General features: G+C 49.9%; 2 protein-coding genes across 2 annotated transcripts; both read right to left on the bottom strand.

Moving 5' to 3' along the window:
* Window positions 1–95: 95 nt before the first annotated feature.
* LOC128267587 (phosphatidylinositol N-acetylglucosaminyltransferase subunit A) lies at window positions 96–1,999 on the bottom strand. The gene is made up of 6 exons (XM_053004464.1): window positions 1,985–1,999; window positions 1,573–1,909; window positions 1,386–1,503; window positions 1,196–1,318; window positions 458–1,109; window positions 96–396 (listed from the first exon to the last, which is right to left on the bottom strand). The coding sequence occupies exons 1-6, from the start codon at window positions 1,993–1,995 to the stop codon at window positions 132–134; spliced, it is 1,506 nt and encodes a 501-aa protein (XP_052860424.1). The 5' UTR covers window positions 1,996–1,999; the 3' UTR covers window positions 96–131.
* Window positions 2,000–7,220: 5,221 nt separating this feature from the next.
* On the bottom strand, window positions 7,221–10,541 carry LOC128268058 (splicing regulator ARVCF). The gene is made up of 3 exons (XM_053005063.1): window positions 8,351–10,541; window positions 7,401–8,258; window positions 7,221–7,308 (listed from the first exon to the last, which is right to left on the bottom strand). Exons 1-3 carry the CDS (start codon window positions 10,539–10,541, stop codon window positions 7,301–7,303), a joined length of 3,057 nt encoding a protein of 1,018 aa, XP_052861023.1. The 3' UTR covers window positions 7,221–7,300.
* Window positions 10,542–25,700: the final 15,159 nt, after the last annotated feature.

The following is a 25,700-nucleotide window of genomic DNA, read 5'->3' on the forward strand; positions in this document are numbered from 1 at the left end:
AACCTTTCGGTGGTGAATATTTTGATCAACACGAAAAAGTCATTTTTTGTGCGTTTACTTCACGATGTCTTGGCAAACTCAAAAAATCCCGTATAAAATGTCCCGTTACGCGATGTCCCTCTGGTCGCTGGTCACTCGTCGAGGGCGAGGGCCACCTGACGGCAAGAGAACCTTTCCCGCTTTCTTCGGGCAGCGACAGATCCGCCGCCGTGTTCGTGCTTCATCGCCTGAACGTTGTGGGGCGGCGGCGCAACTGGAACCACATTGCTGGCGAACGGATTGTCCGTGCAGCAGAGATCAATAAATTTGCGCGGAACGAACCAGTCCAGGAAGCGCAGCAACAAATGGCACAGTGAGATGACTAGAACAAACGGCCAAACGCCACTTCGGAGGCAGCTGTAGAAATCGGTTAACCAGTGATTATCAATTGCGTCTTTCGTTGCGAACATTATCTTACTTTTTCATCATAATATCCAGCGTAGCAGACGGTTCCCGTAGCACCGTTCGGTAGACCTTTTCCGTGCGCTCCGTCACGTTGTTCCAGTTGTAAAGATTGGCAACGGTTTGATTCCGTTCGAATGCACAAGACCGGTGGCTGTGCATCGGTGGTGGTGTTTGGGGCGATTTTGACGTGTGTCCCCCGAGCGAGCCATTCAGATACCGTGAGCTAGCAATTTGCTTCTTTTCCACCTCGCGCCGTATCGCTTCTCTTAAGCCCCGGTAGACGGACTCCACGGTCGGTTCGGTGAGGATCATCAAACTCGAAGGTAGGACTTCGGGAATGCCACCGACTTTTGTCGAAACCACCTGAAGTCCACACGCGGCAGCCTCTACGATAGCCATACAGTACGCCTCGGTGAGGGAGGTATTGAGGAAAATGTGTCCCTGCACGAGTACATCCCGCACCTTGGCGTGCTCGAGCGCTCCCAGCATCACTACGCGATCCTGAATGTTGTTTCGCTCGCGTATCTCTTCCAAGAGCGCCCGCTTGGGTCCATCGCCTCCGATGATGAAGTGTACGTTGGGCAGGTGTTTGAGTTTCGGTAGAATGCCGGCCAACAAATCGACCCCCTTGCGATACACTAATCGCGACACTACGACCACGTTAACTATGTGAAAAGCACGAAAACAACAAACAAACAATTTTACTTTCAATATGGCGCTGGTTTGAAGCACAATTTGTTTGCTACTGTACTTGTCTCATCGTCGTTAGGCCTCCGACAGGGATTCGGTGTAAAGTAGGCCGTGTCGACAGCGTTCGGTATCACAGATACCTTGTCCTGATGAACTTTGGCGCGAAGAACAGTATTTTCTTTACCTGCAAAGTTCGATATAAAGATAACTTAGTGAACCGCACAGGACCACGGTCTCCTTTTGCCACCTACCGGTATGGGACACACAAATACAATGGTTGCAGTTGGCGAGAGAAATTTCCAGAAATTTGTTCGTAACCACCGCCGACAGATCAGCAAACCCGAACAGGCTGTGGTCGGTGAAAACAGACTGTGGGAGAGGTGGGAAGAGAATTAATATCACCTCAGACAGAGCGGCCGCGTTTCCGCCGTCGATTACCCGCAAGCCTAGTAATTGCGCTATGTTCATCGTTTCGTGGGCCAGCGTGCTGAAAGCGGAATGTCCGTGAACGATTTCAATTTGCTCGCGGATAAGAATGTAACGAAGCAGTGGAATGTTGCAGATCATCGTCGGCAGCACGACTTGATTGTAGAACACTTTGATCGGAACGTAGTACACCTTCAGGCCATTTGTCATGTACCGGACACCTTTGCGGTCAGCGTACGAGTGCGTTATGATGATCACTTTGTGGCCTCGGGCGAGCAAACACTGCGATAGGTTGAAGATGTGCTCTTCGACTCCGCCCATGTTGGGGTAAAAGAAGTCCGATGCGATACTAGAAACGGTATTAACAGGGTTCGTAATCCGAACAATCGGAGGAATTGCAAGGCGTTGTTCAAATATAGCCTACCATATTCTCATCTCTGCCCAGGCGGTCCATCGGCATCGGCTGACGTGAATGTGATTTCTGCGAAGCTTTGTCAACAACAAAAACTGTCATCTTGCCACCTGACGGATTCCCCACAAAACGGAGTGGTGAGTTAGTTCGTCTGACGGCAACGTCTTCTCACATTTCTTTCTAAACCCTTGGGTGTATTGGTTTCCACCAGTCTGACAACTTTTTAATTAAATAACGAACCACACCGTTGATTTATTCGAATATCAATAATTTATTTTTATTGCATTTTCAAAAAAAAGAAATGTTTCCCTTTAATGCGTACTTCATGGTTTAAAATATACCTTTTTTGTTGTTTTTTTGCCTGTGTTTTCTGTAACAGGAGAACGGTGGCCAAACACCCTCCATCCGATGTTCGCGGTGCGTATTGTTTTACTTTTTTCCCATTGCTCCAATCGGCTCTTACGAGAGATTGATGAGACTGGTTGGTTGATTTTCTGTTTCTTAACCAGCGCCCGCAGTTAACGTGCGTCCATGTCTTTATATGGTGTGAAAGGATGTCCTTCTTGGGGGCTGACCGTGAATTTCTCTGTTCCATTCAAACCAAACCTTACACGGTCTGCGCTCACCGTGACACAAAATATTTTGAAAGAACCACTTGAACCTATCGTCGTATTGCCTAAACGGAAGCTTGTAAGGGCGTGAAATAAAATAAACATCCTAATACGTACATACACATATACTCTCTGGAATTCGTTCTGTAACTACACCGTAATATCATGCTTCCAGCTGAAGAGAGTATAAAGCAAAGGAAAACATAGAATAAAAATCAGCAACTATCAATCCGGAGCCGCAACAGCAGCAGGTAGAGATAAGAAGTAAACACAGAGATGGAATTACACTAATTCAACCAGTAGGGCGTAGGGGTCGTGTGGATTCCTTCCTCGCCTTCCGCAACCATTCATTTCTACCCTGTCATGTTCCATCCACAACACGTACCGTCTTCATACACCCGTCCTCTTCGCTGGTCTATCCTAGGTTTTTTTGTTTTTTACCAAACCGTTTGCGTTTGCATGTCTTTTGTCTTAACCCTTATCAAATGCTGCCATTTCGTTCGTAACGCACGTGTACAGTAGAGTGTTCAATTTTTGTTGTTAAATTTTAATCCGTACTATTCGTTTTCCAGTTAGAGATAATTCAACGCAATTGAGGAGCGTACGAGAAAGGAAAGCTTTCGAGGATGTCACGTCCTATGCAATTATGCTCCACTTTCGTTAATCCGTTGCCGATTTTCCTGATCGGTCAATTCTTTTGCAGTACAGAAAAACCAACCAAATCACATCGCAAAGTTGAAATAAACCATCACGAAAAACGGATCGAATTTTTTTAATGCTACTGACTGATTGACTGACACGGCCAATAAAAAGGCCATCAATTTTCCATCGCCAAAAATTTCCGCGAGATCCATATTATACCATCGAGATGCAGGTTTGGTATTTTGTAGTACAATTACAGAATGAGCTTTTCCTTCTCTAGATGGAAGATGATAAAAAGTACACAAACACAGAGCCGTTAACAGACATCCACTTTGTTCCCCAACACGTGTCTTGTTCCTATGGCAGCATAATCGTTCGCTTCATCCCATTCGTTCCGAACACTAGTAGCGCGAGCGCTTTGTCCTGTCCTGTGTCTGTGTACAGCTTTTTAAAGCAATCACCCAGCAGCAAAACACACATGCTGCTCCATTTGTCGTCGTACAGGGTTGGGAGTTTTTAGTGTTACGATAAAATTGACCATCAATTCATGTGTGATTCTTCTCGCACTTTCCTGCGCCAATTCTAGCATCACCACACACTCCCCGGAGCTGGCTGAAAACCGAGTTCCGAGAGCAGTTTCTCCCTTCACTGGGCAGTTTTTGGGAGTTAGTCACATTTACCCCTGCTAGCCTCGCAGATGGGGTTTGAATCAAGCGCGCAATGGCCAATCATTCGATATCCTGTTATTTGTATAGTTACTCCTAATCTAACATTTTTTCTACCATTTTCCTGCGTTTGTGTCGATTCTGTGTCTGTGTTTCCGTCCGGGTAATTTGTATTATCAATTACTAATGCAATTGGTTCCAACCACCCAATACAGGCTCTCTACTTCACTCTCTCTCCCCCTCTTTCTATCTCTCTCTCTCTCACTCATCTTCGTTCCTTCTCATATTGAGTGTTTGTTCCTTACGAACCCGTGAAGCCTAGTAATGTTTTTGGAGTTTTACGTTCCACGTTCCAGCGCCTAGTCCACGTTCGTGTTTTGGTTTTGAGTTGTATTTGTTTAATTTTTGTTTTGTTTCGTTATATTATAAACATTCTACATTCAGATTCATTTCAATTGAAGGAGCGAAGAAATCTTTCAGAGAAATTTCATTTCCATTTGCATGCGTATATTAGCTGTGGTTAAGGATTTGCCCTTCCTTGTCCTACCCAGGACCTCCAACGTCCAACCCCTGAGAGACACAGGTGGTTCTCAACTAGCACACGTTGTTGTTGGGCCACCATCATCGTGCGCGACCTATACTGCAAAGTAACAGACAGACAAAGAAGAGCAACGCAAAGAAATCAAGTACGCAAAGTGTGGTTCAGAAACTCAGCAATTGCCGTGCGTTGTGCCATTATTAGTGCCCGAAGATGAGCTGCCTGAGCGCTATCTGTTGTCATCGGTGTGCTTTATGCCACAGCTTAGCCCGTACTCTTTCCTGCCATGTTAAGGTTCTTGGTGCATGCCCTACGTTTACTTTTATCCTACATTGTTTGTTACCCCATGTTGCTTGCTAGTGCTTTTGAGTACATTACTGGTTGATCCTGTAATGTCGTGTGTTTCCGCCGTCTCGTTTCTCTTTGAGCTACAATATTTCGCCTCTTCCTTGTTTTGCTTTTGCGATGCGAACTTTCCTACCTTAACGTGTGGTGTGTAACGGGGTGCCCCTGTGGCTATTTTGCACCTACCGTCGGTTCTAGTGCGAGGGATTAAAATGGATTGGGTTTCCGTAGGTCACCATTTTGTTCTAGAATGTGAGGTCTAGTGTATGCCTTTTTATATAGATGGAGGATGCGTGAAAAGTGGTTCCGCCTTGCCAACGACATGTTTGTCCTGCTGTACGTACACTGACTTTTACACTCCCGATCTTGCATGTTTGAATCCACTGATTCTCTTGCCCTTAGTTTATGCCTGATGCCTGCGTGTGTGTGCTTTCTGTAAATGCCTGAAGTAATTATAAATATGTTTCCGTTACGTGAATTACACTGATCTTTCGATTTTCGCTTTACTTCGTCTTTGTTGCCACTAGATGTAAGATAAATGACTTGCTATTGGTTATTTTATATTACACTCTGCTGCCGTCTACGCCGCGAGTGTAGCCCGACTAACGCTATTTGCGCATGCGCTTGAGCTGCTCGATGATGCGGGATGTGGTGATGATGCTTTCTAAAGTGTGCTTTATAATCGTTAGATCCAAAAATGTGTATCGTATGTTGCCGTTTAACAGGAGAGAGGTCGTAATTCCTAAACTTAGCTGAGGTTGATAACTGTGTGTTCCTCACCTGTCGTCACACCCTCCACGAGACTATTATGCCATGGAGCGGCCGACCCTGTCGATCGTTTCGTTTTATACTTTTCGTTTCATAAAGTAAGTGTTAGATATATTGTAAAGTTAGTTGATTACCGGCAATAGGATTGTTTGGTTGGAATGCCACATTTATAGAGCAAAGCGTCCCATGCTGAATTGCGTTTACTCCCGCCTTGTTTGATACGGACTGAAATGAATATACCCGTTATTCGCACATTACGGCCGCTGGGAATGCGCGAGGAAAGTGCGTGCTGTGCGTGTAACCGACAGAACGGAGCAGAATAAGATGGTGAAAATTTATGGTGACAAAAGAAGGATCAGTCTATGGACGAGGTGGCCCCGTTACGGTGTGCGCACACTGGCAAGAGTTATCTTTTCAAACCGCAAGCACCATTCCTTCTTAATAACTCCCAATATACTAACACACGCATAAAATGCAATTTATGGGGAAAATCATGCCGTGTATCTTTAATTGTCAATACTCTAAAGTAGAAAATGCCGCACTACAAAGCGACGTTTACCGAATGAATTCAGTTTTCCAGCCAACGTATGGAATGTTTTCGTGATCAAGTTGCTCCGGTGGCCTACTAATTTAATCCCGTATAGCTTTCGAAGCCTTCGAAATGGCAACCTTTTAAAAGGATACCCAAATAAAAAAAAAAACGATGCCATTCCAGCCCGCTGCAATGCAACCAAGCGTACTGGCCACCAGCAAATAAATGTTAAAAAAATACATGAAATAGGTTTTGTCAAAGAACGGGCACAAAAACACGAAGGGCCATCGTTAGGAGTAGTACAAGCAGCCAATCCACTTCGCCATTACTTCGAACCCAGATAGTTAGGTTTTCTGGCAACGTCCGGTTCGCTTCGCCGGCTCGACATCGCTGGCAACCTGTTTTCGTCCAATTTCTTACTACACTTATACACAAACCCCATTTCGTTCGTCGATAGAATGCGAATTTGATAGAATCTACTGAGCAGCGTTTGCAAACACACATCACCGCGATCGGTCGAATCGGATGAAGATGCATCGCTGCTGGGATGAAACACTATCTAGCTACTACGGACTGCTGGGGCGACGACGAATTCGTCGTCAACCGTACTTGAGCGAGATCGCGAGAGAGAGAGGGAGAGAGAGTAATGAGAAAAAGAGTGTTCGGTGAAATGTAGTGGAAAGTCTGGTGTGGCTGTGTGTATATGCATGCATGCATGTGTGTGAGTTGATTATGGAAAGCCAAGGAGGTGCACTTTCAACGGAAATAATAAAATTTCTAGCATTCAAGGTCAGAGGTCCTCTCTCGATGAGCAGAAGCTGTGTTGCTGTGTCGTGATTGCTAAGCCTAGGCAGCTTACTCGCCTCTCTTTTGCTCTGTCTCTCCGTGTGTCTCTGTCGTGGGCTAAGTTTCTCTCTTCCTCCTCTTACGAGTAGTAGTGATTAGCATACTAGGGAAGAATCGTTTACGATTTCCCTTCTGCACAAAGAAAGATTGAGAGTGGCCTGCTACGATCTACACTCCACCACCTAATCGTTGTCATGATCGTCATTGTCTTTCTCGTATCGTCGTCGTCCTCGTCGTCGTCGTCGTATGGTTCATCAAGATCATCTCCACGATTTGTAGCACGCTGCGGATGCGTGGCTCTCGGGCCGCACCGTCGGGTCATCATCACAGGAGGTCACCATTGGCGCTATCCGGACGCTGTGTGGATTTTTGAGAGTTCGTTCATCTTCCTGCAAGTGGACGCAATGAGGGTGAGTTCAATAGCAGTGTTAATATGCGCCAAGCTGGCTGTGCCAACGCTGCGCGGTGCCCAGAAGCTTACCCATCTTTATCGTACCATCACCGGGTGGTAAGGACATCGCCTGGCCACCATTGTTGGCCGACGATGAGGCCTGTTGCCGCTTCATGGTGCGGTCCTCGTATCTGGTACCGCTCTGCGATGCCATCGGACGGTTGAGTGTGTTGTTGGGCGAGTTGGGTGAGTTATCGCTGTAGCTGCCACCGGCCCCACTGCCACCGCCGCCACCGACACCGCCACCACTGCCACCACCATTACTGCTATTGAGGTTCCGCGAGGCAATCGTTTTCGTCACAAAGTCCTGCTCCTTCCAGCCGTGCTTCTTGTACACGTCGCGCAGATCCTGGTGCTGCCACATCGTGAACAACAGCTGGCTGGCGAACTTGAGGACGCGCGGGGTGTACTTTAGCTTTTGCCGCGACATGTTCATTAACCGCTCGACCCCGCCCGCATCCAGCAGCGACCGGGCAAACTCGGCATTCTTCTTGATCACCTCGTTGAGCGTGGCCAGCACCGCCGCTATCGTGTCGTCCGACGTGCCCTGATCACACTGCGGGTTGCCCGACGGTAGCTTCTGCACGAGGTCGCGCATCGCGTACTTCCCGATCAGCTCCTTGTTTCTTTGGTCGATTGCTAGATTGCGGAGCGCGGTGGCCACCGCACACACCACCCGGTCCACCTCCATGCGCAGCAGCTCCACCAGGATCGGCAGGCCCTTCTCCTTGCGCACCGTCGCCCGGATCTCGATGCTCGGCTGCCAGTAGCAGGCGGCCAGGTTCTGCAGGGCACCGGCCGCCGCTTCGAGCGTTTCCGGATTCGAACAGCTCTGCAGTAAGGCAAGATAAGAATGTACAACGTCCGGTTGCCACAGCTGTTCGGCTCCTGTACAAATGGGGGAACGGAGAAGAAAATAGAGAGGGGAATGTGAGTACATCAGGAGCTACGGCGACCGCCCGGCCGTCCGACCGTCCTACCTTTATAGTGAGCAGTGTTTTTGTATGCCATTCGCGCCGGATCTCCGTTCGCCGCCGAGTGGTCCTTGTCGGTGGCGGCTAGCTGTTGCTGCTGCTGTTGTTGTTGCTGCTGCTGCTGCTGTGCCGCTGCTGCCGCGGCCTGCTGTTCCTTTTTCTTTTTGCTCGCCCCAAAGCAACCTAAATTTTCGCCCTTCGAAGACGCAGCACTCACGATGGCACCGCCACCACCGCCGCCGCCGCCGCCGCTCCCTCCTACACTGCCGCCATCGGCCGAGCTGTGGTGGGGGATGGGATTTTTGTCGTAGTTCGGATCCTCCACCTCCTGGCACCGGTACGAGAGATTCCGCAGGATGCACACACAGTTCTCGACGATCTTGTTGCCAATGTTGGACTTCTCTATCGCTATCCGTATGACGTACAGCAGCGAATCGACGAGCCCCTCGCACTCGCGCAGCTTCTTCCGCGCGTACTCGCCGGCCGAGCTGACGTTGCGCAGGATGCCGGACGCGTTCCGGAACACGGTGCTCCAGCACGTTTCGCCCGGATTGGCCGGGTCCCAGCCCGAGTGCGGAATGATGATGTACGACACGATCACGACGACCGCGTCATCGATGATGAACCGCTTCAGATCCTCGCACGACGACATGTTCCAGATGATGCCCGTCACCAGCTCCTTGATGTCGGACTCGGCCGTCCGGCGGAGCAGGTGTATCAGCGACTGGATGCCGCCCGCCTTGTTAATTGCACGCTTGTTTTCGTCGTTCTGCCGCCCGTACGACAGATTGCGCAGCGCACCGCACGCATTCCGGAACACGTCCGTGTGCTCGTGGCCGAGCAGCTTCACCAGCGGCGGGATGCCACCGAGCGTGCGGGTCCGCTGTTTGTTCGGGTCGTCCATGTAGCACAGGTGCTGCAGGTAGGCGGCCGCGTTCGCCTTGATGGCGTTGTTCGGGTGACTGAGGAAACCGATCACCTCGGTGAGGTTCGGGTCGCGCCACTTCATCTGGCGCTGCTGCTCGTCCAGATCGACCATACCCATGCCGCTGCCGCCACCGCCAATACTGCCACTGCCGTCTCCGTTCGCTCCGCCACTCACCCCGCCTCTGCCACCACTGCCACCGGGCGAGGTGATGATGTGCTGGAGAAACACGTGATTATGTATCTGCAGGTTCGACATCTGCTGGTGCAGGTCTTCGTCACCATCGTAGTAACACGACCCATCCGGAGCTACCATCGGTCCGCCGCCACCACCACCACCACCGCCTCCGCCGCCACGCTGCTGTTGCGCGCTAGCGGCTGCCGCGGCCGCAGCCGCCTCGTACGCTAGCTGCTGTTTCGTGGCGTACGTCGGTTCCACCGCCCCATTGTGGGGATCCATGTGGGAGCTGAGCGTACCGTACGGTGGGGTCGATACGTACCCGTACACCATGGCCGACGGATTGTCCGGGTACAGCCGGTCCACCGGTCCACCCGGTGACGGCGCTATGACATACTCGCCCATCTCGTCGTACTGCCCCTGCAGGTAGCCTCCCGGGCCGGCCATTAAGCTGGCGGCAGCGGCGGCCGCAGCCGAAGGTCCGACGCCCATCGGCATCGGGATGGAGGCGTCACTGTTTTCGCTCGAATTGTGTGGCGTGTTCGAGCGATCGTTCATCGGATACTCGCCCAGATACGACTGCGGATGCGCCTGATGGTGACCCGGTTGGCCAAGGTCATAGCCGACGCCACCGCTGACGCCACCAACACCGCCGTCGGCGTACTGTGCGTAGTGCTCGTAGTCCTGATAGTGACCGGAACCACCACCACCACCACCCGGACCCGCACCGAGCACCTTGGCGCCGGGTGGCAGATGTTGCGCTTGTGACTGTCCGCCCACCCCCGGGCCACCCATCCCGGGCTGGTCCGGTTGATCCATGTGGTTGTAGTTTAAGTACTGTGTCCGCGTGGTGTAGATACCCATCGGCATCGACACGTAGTCGATTGGTTGACCGTCGCTTCCCATGTCCAGAGGCATTGCTACATAGTCGAACGGTGTTCCATCCGCGCCCAACTGCTTCACCTCGCGCACGACCTTCGTAACGGTCGTGATCTGATGCTGTGTCGTTTGATGCTGCTGCTGCGGCTGCTGCGGCTGCTGCTGCTGGTGATGGTGATTGTATGTTCGGCCAATTAGATCATCCTCACTATGCATTGATGGTGACGGTACTTCGGGGGTTGGCGTGTTGGCAGGCAGAGTTTCGTTCGCTCTGACGTAACACCACTACTACAGAGTCCGAGCGTTAGCGGAAACTTAAATCACCTTCACGACCTGAAACGGAGTGAGAAAAAGAAACTTTATTTAGTATTTGATCTACGGTCTTGAACGGTAGAAACAATCAAACGGAAGCTTTTCACTTTTGACAGGACATTTGATTTGCGACCCAGAACAGTGAATTGAATAGTTCCTTAATAATGTTCGCAACGTTTTATAACCAACCATCGGCGGCCAATCATCAACACAGTCAACGAAAGAAGAAGGACCAAAGAAAGACAGGCTGAGAATGGTCAATAATGATTATGATAACAGCACGACGGCCCGGCGCCGAAATATTGTATCCACTTCTCCGAATTCCCCCAAAAAAGGATGAGCGACAGCGACAAGACGAAGTACAACGAGGAATATACCAGCCGCACGAACCGGAAATTCGGCAACATTCCTTCAGCGCAGCGCGCGTCATCGGCAGTGGACAGATTCAAATTACATCCATAAAATTTATCACCCTCACGGGGGGACGCGCGTACCTGCGCGCACTGGGTGGCACTGCGAAAGCATACTCACGGTGCGATGCGGGACATGTGCATCGTACCGAAAATGCAGTAACGATCCGTGCTCCACGGGCACCGTATGCTGTTAGGGCTACTCCGTTATCCAGTAGATAAGCTTTATGGCGTATGGCGTAGATCCCCACGTGGCACCACACGGCTGTGGCTTGAGAGTTGCAACCATTTTCTTCTACGGAAAAACAAAACGGTGCAAATAAATATTTGCCATCCAACACAGCAACAGCAGCAACCCAACGAGGCGCGCAGATTCGACGCCGCTGTCGCTCTCATTATTCATGCTTTCATTTAGCGCTAATTACATGCTATCCATCGTCGAGCATCACCATCAACCACCCGGTGTTGCCGAGCGGAATCGGGCCCCGGCGGAACGCATTCCTAGCCCTGTGGTCGGGTTGTTGTTGTGTGACAACGGGTGACAACGCCGACGAGAGCAGGATCCATCTCGCGGATGCCCCCCGGAGTCTTTCGCCCGCCCGAGTTAATAGTGCCGAGTACGACCCAAAGTGAAACTGACGGCGCAGCAGCAGCAACCGTCCCCGTTACGGATTGTGGGTTCCGTTTTGCTGGTTGCATGCTGCTGCTTCCGCAATGTTGCCGTTAACCCCTGATGCATTTGAACATATCCGTCGTGTGTTGGCACCTCCCCGGCCGCCCGACGACGATGCCACCACCACGAAGAAGCAAACGAAGGACACGACACACGAGGAGTATGGCCACCGTTTGTTGGCACATGTTTACCCCTCCGCCGGTTTTATGCTATGTCACATTTGCGCTAACTGAACATTGTGGACCCAATCTGGAGGATTTTGCGACGAATTTTTTTGCCCTCAACGACCACCACGAATAGCAATAAGGCGAAAGGCCCAGTAGCAGCAGACGTGTGCACATCTTATCTATCACCGCCCATATGCTGTGAACCGCCACCCCGCAGCCACCACCGTGCGATTGGGCCGACCGACGATCCGTTCGACACTTTTTCATCGTTCGGTGCGGCTTGGAGTTTGGCGGGGACACTTTTTTCTTGTCTTTCCAGTGGCAATTCAATTTCGCCACGTGCGTATTGTGTGCCCAGGGGTAGGGCCCCGTGGAAACGCACACTTACAAGCCGGCAAAATTGGGGAGTAAAAACAAAGCAAGGACACTTGAGAGCTCAGAACTCGTCAGGATTCGTCGTTGTGAAGGGGCGCGAAGCGGGTGTTTGAGACCCCTCTTTGAGGTGCAAAAAACAGCACCCCGATTGACGCGCCATCAGCACGAAGAGTAGGGCCAATTAGGGTGTAAATATGGGAAGGATAAACATGTATAGCCCCCGCCCAGGGGGAGCGACGCTCTGGCGGCTACTGCTTGGACGCGTCCCTTAGAAAACAAACCAAGATTTGCTGTTTTCAATATTAGCTCAGCTTACGACCGCCCGGCGGCGGGGACTCCACGCCCGGTGAGAGTGTGAGATACCGCCACAATCTTATCAACACTGCCACTGCCGATAAGTGTGGCGATAGAATGCAAAGCGTCCTCAGTGAGTGCAGCGAGTGTCTGGTGTTGCGATTTTTGTGCTCATGCTTGCGACAATTATGTTGACACTGTGAGAGATGTGAATGTTTTAATAACATGTCCGCTAATGTGACGTGTGACCCCCGCCGGTGGGGGTCATCTATTGCGAGAGCGTGTGGTCCTGGCGTTACGTCTGAGCGATAAGGAAGTTGAGAATCGTTGTTGTTGTTGGCTGATACTGAAACGACCCCATTAAATGGAACATTCTCTGCAACACTCTCAACATTCTCGACTAATTGAGCATGTGCCACGACACGCGGAGCGTGATTCAACGTTAGCTACTTTCACCCCCAAAACCATCCGACATCGAGGAGAATCCGATAGTGCCCCTGACGTTTCCCCGTGCGTGTTGCACTGTTCGGTTTCGGAGGATCGAACATGTTGGAATGTTGAGTGCAACTGCGCCGCTCCCCACCCATCGGTTATCGCGACCGTCTTCGGGAAGGCTTCCCTGCCTGCAGAGGTCCCCCCCCAACTAGGAGGTCTACAAAGAAAGAGAGAAAAGCAATTAGAATGGATGTTCATTACGAAGTTTCGTTCCACTCGAGAGTCATCGCGACATCGCGTCCAATTAGAAACTAATTCTTGAGCCGTAATGAAATAGTTGCCGCGGATTAGAGGGATTGTTTGTGTGTTGTGTGCGGATGCGTTCTGCCGGATGGGGGCCGTGTGATCGGGTAATAAACTCATGACACCCCAAAAGTCCCAAACGTCAAAAGCCTGCACGCGCGCTGCACGATAGGCACTTGACAAGTCACATCAAGCAGGCGGCGTGCTGTTCGGGACTTTGTGACACGCACAGTCAGCTACTAACACACACTATATATGTGGTGAACACATTCACAATTATATGGCGATAAAAAGCGCACACACACACACACGAGCGCCAGTGTGAGGAAAAGTCTAGAGTTTCCCCTAGTCATTTTAGGTTTCTCGCCAACCGGAGACGTGCCAACTTGACTTGGGGAGTTTCGACGGAACAGAGTAGTGCCCGATCGAAGAAGGCGTTCTTCAGTTCAAGTTCAACAAGTTTTGGTTGGCTTCGGATGGGGGTCTCTATAATGTCTTGGTTTATGGGAACTACATCGACTAACGGTGAGCAACAGCAACCTTCCGGTGAAGCGTTCCTCTGGATGGATTTCCACATTCGACTACTTAACACGAGTCGCGATGTCGCACTAGAAATGGACGCTTTTCGTTGTTTCCCCTTCGTCCAACTGATACCCGACGGATTGATTGTGACCTGGACGCGCCCGGTGGAACCCTATAAAGCAGATCAGAAAAAAGATACATTCTATAGCAAATGGGAAATGTTCCAAAATCCTATTTAGCCAGAAAATCGTATCAATACCTTCAACAGTACCGGATAGTGATGAGGCGTAAATATTTAACAAATCGAATAGCGCACGCTTTCAAATTTAGTCAAATATTTTCTGCACTCACTCACATTTGGCACGTCCTTGCCGCTTCGCGCCGGCCGGCACAGTTTTTTAATGCTCGCTCCACAACAGTACAGTCCGCAGTGCTGTGCCCAGGCAAGCGAAAAGTAATAATTTATCATAAGCTTCAATCACCAGCCCTGCCCTGCCCTGCCCTGCCCTGCCCTGCGCCGGCACTGGGGTGCGAGATGCGACATTGCGAGCGTTTTATGCCGCTTTATGTTCGAAAATGTCCTCCGGCGCGCGCATAGGCCCCCACCAACCCGAGAGAGAATCAATTATTCAACCGATGATCGGGCGGCGCCCGGTTCGAGAGGTTCGCCCCCGTTGAACCGTTTCTACTATTTATGGGGTATTTGTGTGTGTTTTTTTTAGTTTTGTTACGCTCTGTGCACTGCTTTCGGTCGGCCATCACCACCCGAATCGACCGACCGAGGCCCCGCGTTGTGATACACACTTTTGTGTTTCATATTTAGATTAACAAAAACCGAAAACCGATGAAAATGGAATGTGTGGCAGTGGCGTACATGTCGTTGAATTCGAGCATAACTGCATATCCCATTCCGCCCGACCTGGGTCCCGGCCTGGGTGTGCGACGGGTGCGCGTTTGAATTTGTGACGGTTTGTGGGTGATTTATGTCGTTTATGCTCTCTCGCCGCCGCTCCATAGGAAGGCTACTAACTGGGTGACCGACCGGGTGGCTTAACTGGCCGCCGCCGGTCTCGCCGACCGTACTTTGCACTTCCGATTAATGAACAATGGGCCGGGCCTGGCTCCAGACCATTTCAGCAGCGCCGCCTTGGGCCTCAGCATTCGCGATTTCCCTTTTTCTTCTCGCTGCCACTCGGCCAACGCGGCAAAAGATAAATAATACACAGCTGATTCGGCATGGCGATGGCGCATCACGCAAACCGGAAGCACACTTCAAATATACTCCGGTGGACGCAGCACCGGACGCACTTTCCGCTGTTAAAAAAAAATGGGAAAATAAAACTCTGTTTGCTACACATGCTGCTGGCTGTGGTTAAAACGGAGCACGACACGGGCCCGACGGCAATCTCGTGGTCGGCCCGGGCTCTGAATGTTGAAACGGTTCGTAAATTCGTTGGAATGTCGCATTCGATTGAATTCTAGCTCTCTAATCGCCCGACGGTTTGAAGGTGACACACACAGAGACACAGCAAAAACCGGATGCGTTCGACGGTTGATGCGGTTTTGTGAAATCAAACCAATGACAGATTATCCAATGACAGGGCGCGGACCATAAAAAATGCGTGTACATTAGCCCGCGTGCGCGCAATGTTCCGCGACAAGGCTGGCATTTGGCCGCCACTGACTGAAGGCAGCAACATTCTTGTTCCGGGCGCAAGAGAAAACAAATCGTTTAAAAACTCAATGATTGATCGCAAGACGATCGCTTTCAGTTTGTGACAGAAAAAATTGTGTGACATCTCAAAAAATTATTTGGGCGTTTGAAGCATAAATCTGAATTAAAACATGCCGCAACATTATAATACCAGTGCGCACAGAAACAATAAACTGGGCTGAAGTTCTCCAAGACTTCTTCAAACCATGAACAAAGCGCTGTTGGGTTCTTTTTGTACAATTCGGTGCTATCACGAATGCACACATAACTAACGATGTCCAGGTCAAATCTAGGCCACGTACAAATAGGTTTTTTTGGCCAGTCTAACCTGCTACAATATGCTGCTTGGGGGCTCTCGTTGGTGCTTAGAAAATGCCGGTCAAAAGTCGGTGAATATTCGTGAATTCCTAACAGATTTGTATCTTCTTAATATTCTCTAGTTCCGCCTAGAAAAGCGCTCTGAAATCTCGAATGGCTAATCCTACATTTGGTTGCCCGACATGCGGCATTGCATTAATGGTTGTTCACCATTTCAAGTCGCGAAACAAAGCTCTGAGCTCTGTCCCACCATATTAAAATCTTAAAGTACAAGGATAGAAGAATTAATGGACATTTTTAATAGTTGTTTCATAATCAAACATAAGCTCAAACAGCGAGATCACAGAAGTCGTATAATATATTTATTGCCAATTAGGCTAAGTTGCCCGTTGACTGTTTTTTAAATAAATAAATAAATAAATAAATAAATAAATAAATAAATAAATAAATAAATAAATAAATAAATAATTTTAATACGTAAGGTAGATTTATGACCTATATCCAAGGACCTATAACCTCAGACCTAATTTCCCCCCGTGACTGTTGCAAAAGAAAAACTAAAGTCATATGAATTACAGTTTTAAAACAAGAGACCTTATTTGATCGGCATCCAACATCAACAGCCAAGAAGGTGGAATTCAATTACGTAAAATGAACCCACCTCTTGCCTCCATACTCCTCCAACAATAAACATGAAATGGACTGTGATAGGTGTAATAAAAATCGTTCGTGTTCGTTATCCTTGCGCGCCTTTCGATGCAAAAGGTAAGGTTTAGAGCACAGACGCCATACCACGCGAAGGCGCAAGCGCGCTTCACCGGCCCTCGATTTAAACGAAAACGATTTGTGTCGGTTGACCAGACACTTAACTCGCTTCTTTATATGGGACCCACACCACAACCACCTTGCTATTCAATTGGGGGCACGCGAGCTTCGAACGGAAGCGTCCGGCGGGGGGACGGACCAGAGCACGTGGGTGTGTTTTGCGGTTCCTCAGCGTTAAATGAAGACCGTGGGGTCCCTTTGGTCAATGTGTCTCGTTGTTAACCATTTATTGCATGACCGCAATTCCCCCGGGGAGGGGGGCGGGAGAGGGACCCACGAAGGGTACATCACATCGGCACCGACCAAGCGACGACGACGACGACCGACACAAAATGGCACATCACGGGGTGGTACAAAAGATACGAAGCATTTATTCCTGACCGCAAGCGACGAGCGACGAGCGAGAGGGCTTTTTGTGGGTCTGGGTCTGGGGATGTCCGGAAGGAGACAGAAACACACCCCTGGTGGAACCTTTATTTTATGTCCCAGCACCATCTTGGGGTCCCTACCGCGGCCCCCGGCACGCGCTAAGGAGCTCCCAAATGCCAACCACAACTCGCACCAGACCAGAACCGACCCTCCCGGAAAGGGGTCGCAGACCAGACGAGCACCGGAGCGCACGTGTGTTTTGTTTGTTTGTTTGTTTCGATGTGCCCAAAGTCACATCGATCGCCACGGCACGCCCCAGCCATCGTCGTCATAACGCACACCGGTGGCCACCCGGTGACACTGCGGCGTCGTAAATTACCGCGCGAAAAAGGACATGAATGTCGCCGCCCGGTGCCCTTCGCATAGGACACTCGTGTGGCGGTGGAATTCGCAAAGCAAAACCGCTCCGGAATTGGCCGATTTTATGGGGTACCCACGGTGAGTCTCGACAAAGAACCTGCCAACCCGGAGGATGGTTGTTTGTAACGACATATTTATTCACGTTGGTGGTGTAAAATTAAAAACGCAAAATTCGATGCGTGTCTGGTGTGCAACCAAAATTGCTTCCTGTAAAATTACTTTTGCTCCACAAAGTCCGATCAAAGTTGAATCAAACCAACCTGAAATCCGACGAACGCGTGATGGACTTAGCCGGCACGTCCCGGTCGAAGGAACAGCCCTGGGACGCAGTTCGCGGGACGAAAACTCTCCAAAGTTATTACACTTTGCCGGCTCTGTGACACAGTTTCCGGGCCATCGAATGTTTTAGGAAAAGTTCAAAACAATATTAAAATCAGGCAAACAGGGCGCGCCATGAATACCATACGCGCGGTAGCGGCCGTCATCGGGCATGATGTAAAGCAAAACACGGCAAACAACCCGGAAGAAACTGGCCAAGTTGAAGCCGGCTACCGGCTGGGCTTCCGCCACGAGCTCGACACGACCCGCCCTCCGATCGGGCGGTGGTGGTGGTCGATACAACACACCACCGCCATGAAACCGGGAACCGGGCTCTCAGGCTGCTAGTGATGAAGCAGGACATGGCAATCTGACCTTATTGAAATTTGATTTTCATTGCTACCTTGCGCATCGTTCTTCAGAGCGCATCCTTCGCCGGCTTCTGGCCGGTACCAGCCAGCCTAGGCCCTGTGTGCGGAGAGAGCTCCACCAGATATATATATATTTGAATTGAAATTGTGTTTGGAAAAGTTTATCTGAATTTCATTTCCATCGCATCGCAGAAAGCTGACACTCTGTGCCCGGAGAGCCCGGCACTTCCGTCGTCTGATAGCGTGGGGTGGCCCCGTCCCCCGCAGTGGCGCGGTGGAGAGGATTCCTATTGAAATGTCCAACCATCAGTTAATATCAGGTTCCCCTTCCGTCGGTTGGCGCGCAACCGGAAACACTCCCTGTCCAAGTTCGGGACGCGACGTCGACGACGACATTTGCATAGATATGGGCAAAGCAGTGGAACAGTAAGTATCGGTGGCAAGGTCTACACCACCCCGTTGCCCCAGATACTGCGCGTCCGGGCGGACTTGTTGAACTTTCGTGGCCGAGGCCGGCTGCTGGCGGGCAAGGATAAAACAATTTAAAACCTCATCCAACAGGGGCCGTTTGCGCACGGCGCTAGGATCGCGGGCAAACTCCCGAGACCCTTGGAAATGGAATACCTACCAAGAGCCTCGCCAGCAGGACACTCCACACTCCTAAACGAGCTAGGGCTAGCGAATGTGGGTTGAAAATCGGCAGAAGTATAAACCCCTGACCTTTGACCAACCGAAGCTTCCTTGGCACATGGAAGCTTGCTTCCTTCAGACAGTCAGTCATAATGTCGATCGCGCTGAATATTATTTGAATGTTTTATATCAAGCTCCGAAGTGCATAGGACATATTGACTGACCAGTCATTTCTCAAGATACTACCCCAATAAGTACGAATTGAACCGGAAGAGGCTCATACCGATGGCAAATGGAAGCAACATGGAAGCAACATCCGTTCACATAACTTACGGGTGGCTTCGTCCAATCGCATAAAGGCATCCCTCTACCACTTCCCGCGTACAACGTCCAATCGGTAAGAAGTTGTGCAAACGAACAATAGACGAACGGCTACAATCGTTGTGAAAGACATCTGCCATAAATTATTGCATTTGGCCATTGTGCTGCTGCGCCACCGATCCACAACATTAGTCAGTGCCGATACACAGCGACGAGCGGAGAGTAGCGGAGGAATCCTGCAGACTGCGCGCCACCTATGTGCAGCGACAGGAGAAACGGACACTGTCGGTGCCCTATTTGTGACTCTATCTATTCACTTACATGAACTCTGGCTGGAGTCCACTGGATTGAAATCACTTTCCCAAACACCCCACAACACGGGTAGGGAGCTTACGGGTTTCCTCTTGCGATATCCCGCCCCCGACGGTCTAGGAGCGTCAACAGAACAGGACTTGCACTGGAAGCCAAATAGGAAAACACAAACGGGAAGAAAGTTCGAGTGAACGGCGTGAGGAACCGCACAGTCCGTAGCGAGGCGATTGGGTTGGCACATAAAGTTTGGAACAAATAATAATTTAATGCAAAACCAGGCGTACTTTAGTGAGAGGAAAAAAGATACTACAAATTGTCAAGTACTTGAACAATATTCAGGCAAATTCAGTAGAGCCCACTACTATGCGCAACAAATATAGAGACACTCTTCCGGTTATAATTAAAACATTGTTCTTTTTTTTTGCTAAATGGGATCGGGAACTTGAAAGAACGAAAATTGTTCTTCTGGGATCGTTTCGCATTAACTCTTCAGTATCCCGCTTTTGTAGTACTTATCCACTATCCTTATCCTATACTTATCCTTATCCAAGTTGTTCCAACAACTTCTCGAATTCCTCGTCTTCAAACCTTTTCACGAGAGCCCAGCCATGGTCATTATAAACATTAAAAACTCTCTTTCGATCTCTTACAAAATACGAGCGTAAGTATTGCAGAAATGTAGGCACTATGACGAAGTTTGGCACAAATATAAGAAGGGAAGAGAATGATGCAGGCATCAAAACAATGTAAATCCCAAGCTTTGACTCCCAAGACCAAACGACTTTTTGAGTCACTCTACATCGACATCTTCGTCTGGTGCGCTCTGGGTCCACTGCCAGCCCCCAGAAACAAGGTGTAGCAGAAACCAATAGACCCCTCGCCAACCCCCGCCGCGTTCCTACTCCGACCCCTTTGAGCCGATGGGTGACCAGGAGTGACTTGATAAATGACTTCCGCTGATGGACGTGCAACCATCACCACATCGGACACAATGGCGTTGTTCCGTGGCATCCATCGCAAGGATCAGCGACACGGAGCACGAGGAGCACGCGCAGCAGTGGCTGGGTGTGTTGTCTGTTTTGCCTCCGGTTTATTCACTCGCACCAAATGTCCTTTTTGTCCCGCCTGCGCGACCGGGAGATGGTCCATCTCTGCTTGAGTAGCGCATAATTGACTGGAGAGCATGAAATATTCATTGTTTTCCTATTTTTCCGAACCGGACCGGCGGCCGGCAGGCGACAAAATAAAGGAAACTGAGTGAAAAAACAATCCACAAAAATAACACACAAATGGCACTTCTTTTTGTCCCCCGCTTTCGCGGTGTCTCCCGGCCCGTTCCGCGGAACTTATCGGCCGAAAACAGAAAACCAAGAGGCCGACTGTGGCAGCCACTAGATGGAAATGATTTTCCTCCCTTTTGGCCGGGTGTCTGGTTTTATGTGCGCGGCCCGGGAACGGCTTTGGGAATAAAATGTGGTTTTATGATGTTTACAACAATGCCCCCGGAGCGCGTTCGCTTTATGTCGGTGTTGCTCATAAAAAAGGTGACACACTACGCCGGGCCGGGGGGTGGAGAGTATTGTAGGTAGTAAGATTCTTATCCTTTCCGAGCAACACACGCGTATTTCGCTGGTCGGACCGGCGGAAGGACGTTGCAATAAAATCTTTGACCATTGTTAATAAATTCTGTACCATTTTAATAAACTCGAACGGGGCGGGCTCTTGCTGGAATTTCCCCAGCGGGAACCGCACAGGACGACTTCATGCACGACGCGAGCGGAGGTCTGCTGGGTGTCATGGGTATCCACTTTCTGCGGTTGCTTCATTGCCAGCCACCCGATGAAAAGAGTAAATAGACCGAAACATCCCGAGAGTAGTGACACAGCCGAGCGAGCGAAAAACCCCTTTTCTGGACCGTCCTTCTGGTCTATTACCGACGCGAATTGTTAAATTGACCAACTGCAGCTGTAACGGTTGCGGCCGTAAATTGGGGCCATATTTTGGTTTATCAAAAAGCATCGACGGCCTCTGCTCGATCCGCTTAGCATATGCCGCCCCCCCTCTCGGTGGCAATCAACTCACGGTCTGTGCCGGAGAAAAATACCTGCCGAGCGCGGTTTCGCTCTCCCGCCCGGCGGTTGGGGTTCGGTGGCCGGTTCCGGGGCAATGGAAAAATATCCTGCTGCACCACCGGCTCGCTCGAGGTCTTCCGTCCCCGATGTGGCTCCATGCCAACGAGCACACGGCACGGCGAGCATCCTTGTGGGTTTGGCGCGGAGTTTTCGCTGATAGTAGTACTCAACCGTGCCATAAAAGGGACTTTAACGCAATTTGTCGTAGCATACCGTCGGGGAGCAATCTCATCCGCAGGAGGCCGCACTGCCGGTCCGGGAGGGCCGCCGCCAGCAGTCAATCGTGAAAATATCCATTTCGACCAAAATACACACACACACATAGAGGACTGCATTAGGAACCCCTGGCCCAGTCGATAGTGATATCAAAGTAATATCGTAGTAATATGAACCGGTTCACCGCGCGCACTGGGACGGTTTGAAGAGCGGCAAACGCAAATGGTAATGATGTTTCCATCCGAAAGCGTTCTCTAGGGATATGTCATAACTACGAACCAACGAGCGAGCTGTATGCTGGAATTAAGCGAGTAATGGGTGTTATGTGTGCTTAAAGACATAACACAGTGGCCGAAAAATAACGAGAATTTTGATTTGCACTTTTTTGTGATTTCAATAGGGGCAAATGTTTCAAATTACACGTCAAAACTCTAATTAGTGTTTGCGCTAGGGGTCCTTTTGCAAACAGTTAAAATTTTGTTCATCATTTTTCATAATATCAAGAAATTATTCAACAACTCCTGCTGTTAAAATTATTGAAAATGTGGCAGAAGGCTTTTGGTGAGCAAACTCTGATGAAAACAAGAGTTTATAAGTGGTACAAAATGTTCAAACAGGGTCGGAAAAACGTCGAAAAAAGAGACACGACCAGGGCGACCATCAACACCACCTGATGAATGTGGCTCGTCAATAAAATCTAAGAATTAGTGATCCCAAATCTTTGATTGACACTTTCAGACCCTGATGACCTTGTTGGAATATCGAAAGGATCAGTGAAATTCATGTTGAGCAACCATTTGGACCTCAGAAAAGTTAAATGTTGATTGGTGCCAAAAACATGACGTTCTCCCCAAACTCGTCCGATATCTTTCCACAATTACCCTCCGGGCCGCACCGTTTCGAATCAATAGAAGAGATAGAAACCGAAACGTTTAGGAAGGTTTTGAAAACTGGGAAAAGAAACAAGTTGGCATAAGTTTAATGCAACCGCGGGGGGACTACTTTGAGGGAGATAAAATGAATTTAGACGAATAAATAAACAGTTTTTGAGTTACAGGCAAATTCTTGTTACTTTTTTGGCCACAGTGATATGTGTGTACTATGCAGAACCAAATGTTAGTGGCCACTTGAATTTAGTAAGGAAAATATTGATTTAAATGATTCCCTTACGTTGCGTCTTAACTTTCCATCCGAAATTGACGCATCTTCTGGTAGAATTTCTACTATTTTGGTGACTATACTAGGTGATCTGGACCAATAAACAGTTTACTGTTAGTAATTGGCTCCATTTACCTTATTTTACTATTATAGTTTACTCAATACGAAAAACAAATAAAACCTTGATATAATGGACATAAATTTCCTCAGTCAAGTAGTTGCGTGGTTAAGGTTCGAAACGTCGTCTTTCTCATTAGAACTGATCAATCGATGTGGTGTGGTCGATTGAACAACGGCCGAACTGCAAACGCCATTTACTTTATTTATTATCAAACTCAGTTCCAAAAGGTGCGGACTCGTGTGGCTTTACTTCTTTAATATGCTTTACTTCCATTCATTTTCATCCTATCGCATCCGCACAGACAGGCGGGCGGGATCCAAAGGAAGTGCGCACTTAATTTGCTTCGCTTTGATAGCCGAAAAACAAAATAACATCAGGACACTTTGGTTGCTGGTGTCGGCAGCAGCCAACACCCCGCGCATATGTACATCGCCACACCACCGTTTGTCGGATCCAGGTCGGTTTGTTGGGTATTTGGTGCGAAGTAGCCCTTTGGTGTGACCAAAAAATCCGCCACACCGGGCGCGGCGCGAAAAGCTGGCAAACGGCGCTGATAACAATCGATAAAACCCCCAAAACAAACCCCGAAGCGGATTTGCAGTGGGTGTTGTGTGCGGTGGGGCGGGACCCGTTCACACCACCCACACGGTATAGTAGCCCGTCGTTATTGCTCGTTTCGGTAATATTAAATTTCGTGGCGCGCAAAAAACAGGCCGTGTGATGTTCGACTGCCAGTGGTCCAGCGATTTTTTGAGGCAACTTTCCGGAAACTCGGACCACAAAAACCGCTCGGTGCGCTGGGCTCTCGGTGGCGGTGCCTTGTGCGAACTGCAACCTAAAACCCGTACCAAACACGGCCACCGAAAGTGGCAACAAAAAGCCGCCTGCGAAAGGCGCCGCGCGGCTGATTGTTGTTCCGGCGGAATTTACTTCGTTACTGAAGCGCCCCCGCCGGGCTGGACATCATCCAAACCCGGGAGCCCCGGAAAAAACGGCCGGAGGAGACAGGACACAGAAGGCACAGCAAACAACAGTTCGCAAACGGTCCAGGGCTCGGGTGGCGCTCGGTTTATGCTCGAGCTGGGAAGCGAAAACCCAGCTGTGGTGGGTAGTGTCTTATCATCGCAGCGCCAGCACCGGATTCGGCTGTGTTTATCGTCCATTGCGCGCATAGCTATGCAAACACCGGGCACAAAGATCGGAACCTCTCGCGCGCTTTCGAATATAGCCGAACCGTATGCTGTGTGGCAATCAATCTACAAAACACAAAAAACGAGTGAGAAATTTCTGTCCTTCAAAATAAGTCTCTCTCTACCTGGGGAATGGTGCAAACGCCAGAGATTAATTACACGCGGTTCGATCTTTTCGGCTATTGATCAATTCCAAACACAATCATTCGCGATAACTGTGAATGGTTTCAGCTGAAACCATTACACACCCGATTTTCGGAGGAGTTGGAGGCCCTGCTTCTTGGAACTGCCAGTACATCGTTACGCCATCAACCGCCGCCTTCGCTGCAAACGAAACGTCCATCTACGCGCTCACAACAACCCGCAATTCTCACGGAAGAAAACCATCACTTTCTGGCGAACCCGAAGGCTGGGGGTGGCGCACCAATTAGTTTGATTTTCCTCGATTGTTGTCACTGTTGTGTTCGTGGAAAGGAGAGTGAAAGCAAAAAAGCAATCGGGCACGAATCGGGCTAACGATCAACGCGCGGCTTCCCACTGTCCGCCCGGGCTCGAGCGGATTGATTATATTTAATTTATTGCAACGTTTCGAAAAGTTAGCGTGGTCCACACGACTGCTCTTGGCCCTTATCCGGTGGCTTCGGATGGGAATATTGCGCGTGAACCGGAAGATGAGAAAAAAAACCCAAATAAGAAACAATGCGCGGTGAGGCGCGTTGTGGTGTTGTGTCACTCCTGAATCCGGCTCCGAATCAAACACTCGAGGAGACACGGACGATGCAACAACTGAAGTGCACACCGAAAATTCCGATGCATTCATCGTGTGCCACGTGACAAATGGGCGCGACATGGAAGTCATCAGTCATTCCGCCATTCGTATGCAAATCGTACATTGCTGCTGCTGCTGCTGCTCGTCCGCATTCGTCCGACCGACCGCACGCAGGCACGCGGGTGCCACGCGGGGGGGATAGAGAAATCATAAATCTTGCCCCCGTTTATGTGTCTTCTCTAGCTCTGCCTTTTTTGTCGACGGTAACGATTATGGATGACCACGCTCGCCAGCTTCCAGTGAAGCTGGGCGCGCGCGCGCGCCTCGTCAACCGGAAGTGGAGTCCATCTCATTGAGAACGGCGGCCGTCCGGACCACCACGACGCCGGGGCTTTCGACAGCTTTATTCGCTGGGACATCGGGCAAATTATGACATTTTTATGTGACAGCTTCAAGTCGGGGGGGATTCGGCACCCGGCAGCTCCCATCATTTCTGGCATGCTTCCAGGCCCAAGCGCGCGAGTTTAATGGTGTTGAATGTGGCCGAAGCTACAAAACATAACAAAACTTACGTTATTAAAATGGTGGCAAATTTATCGCTCGCGCTCCTCAAAACACCAGCCATCGTGTGCAAAGTGCGAACGATGGGGCCAACACTGATATCCGAAAGCTTCACGCAAACCAAATTAAATTGTGCCCG

The sequence above is a fragment of the Anopheles cruzii genome, chromosome 2 (genome assembly GCF_943734635.1).
Source record: "Anopheles cruzii chromosome 2, idAnoCruzAS_RS32_06, whole genome shotgun sequence".
Lineage (NCBI taxonomy): Eukaryota > Metazoa > Arthropoda > Insecta > Diptera > Culicidae > Anopheles > Anopheles cruzii.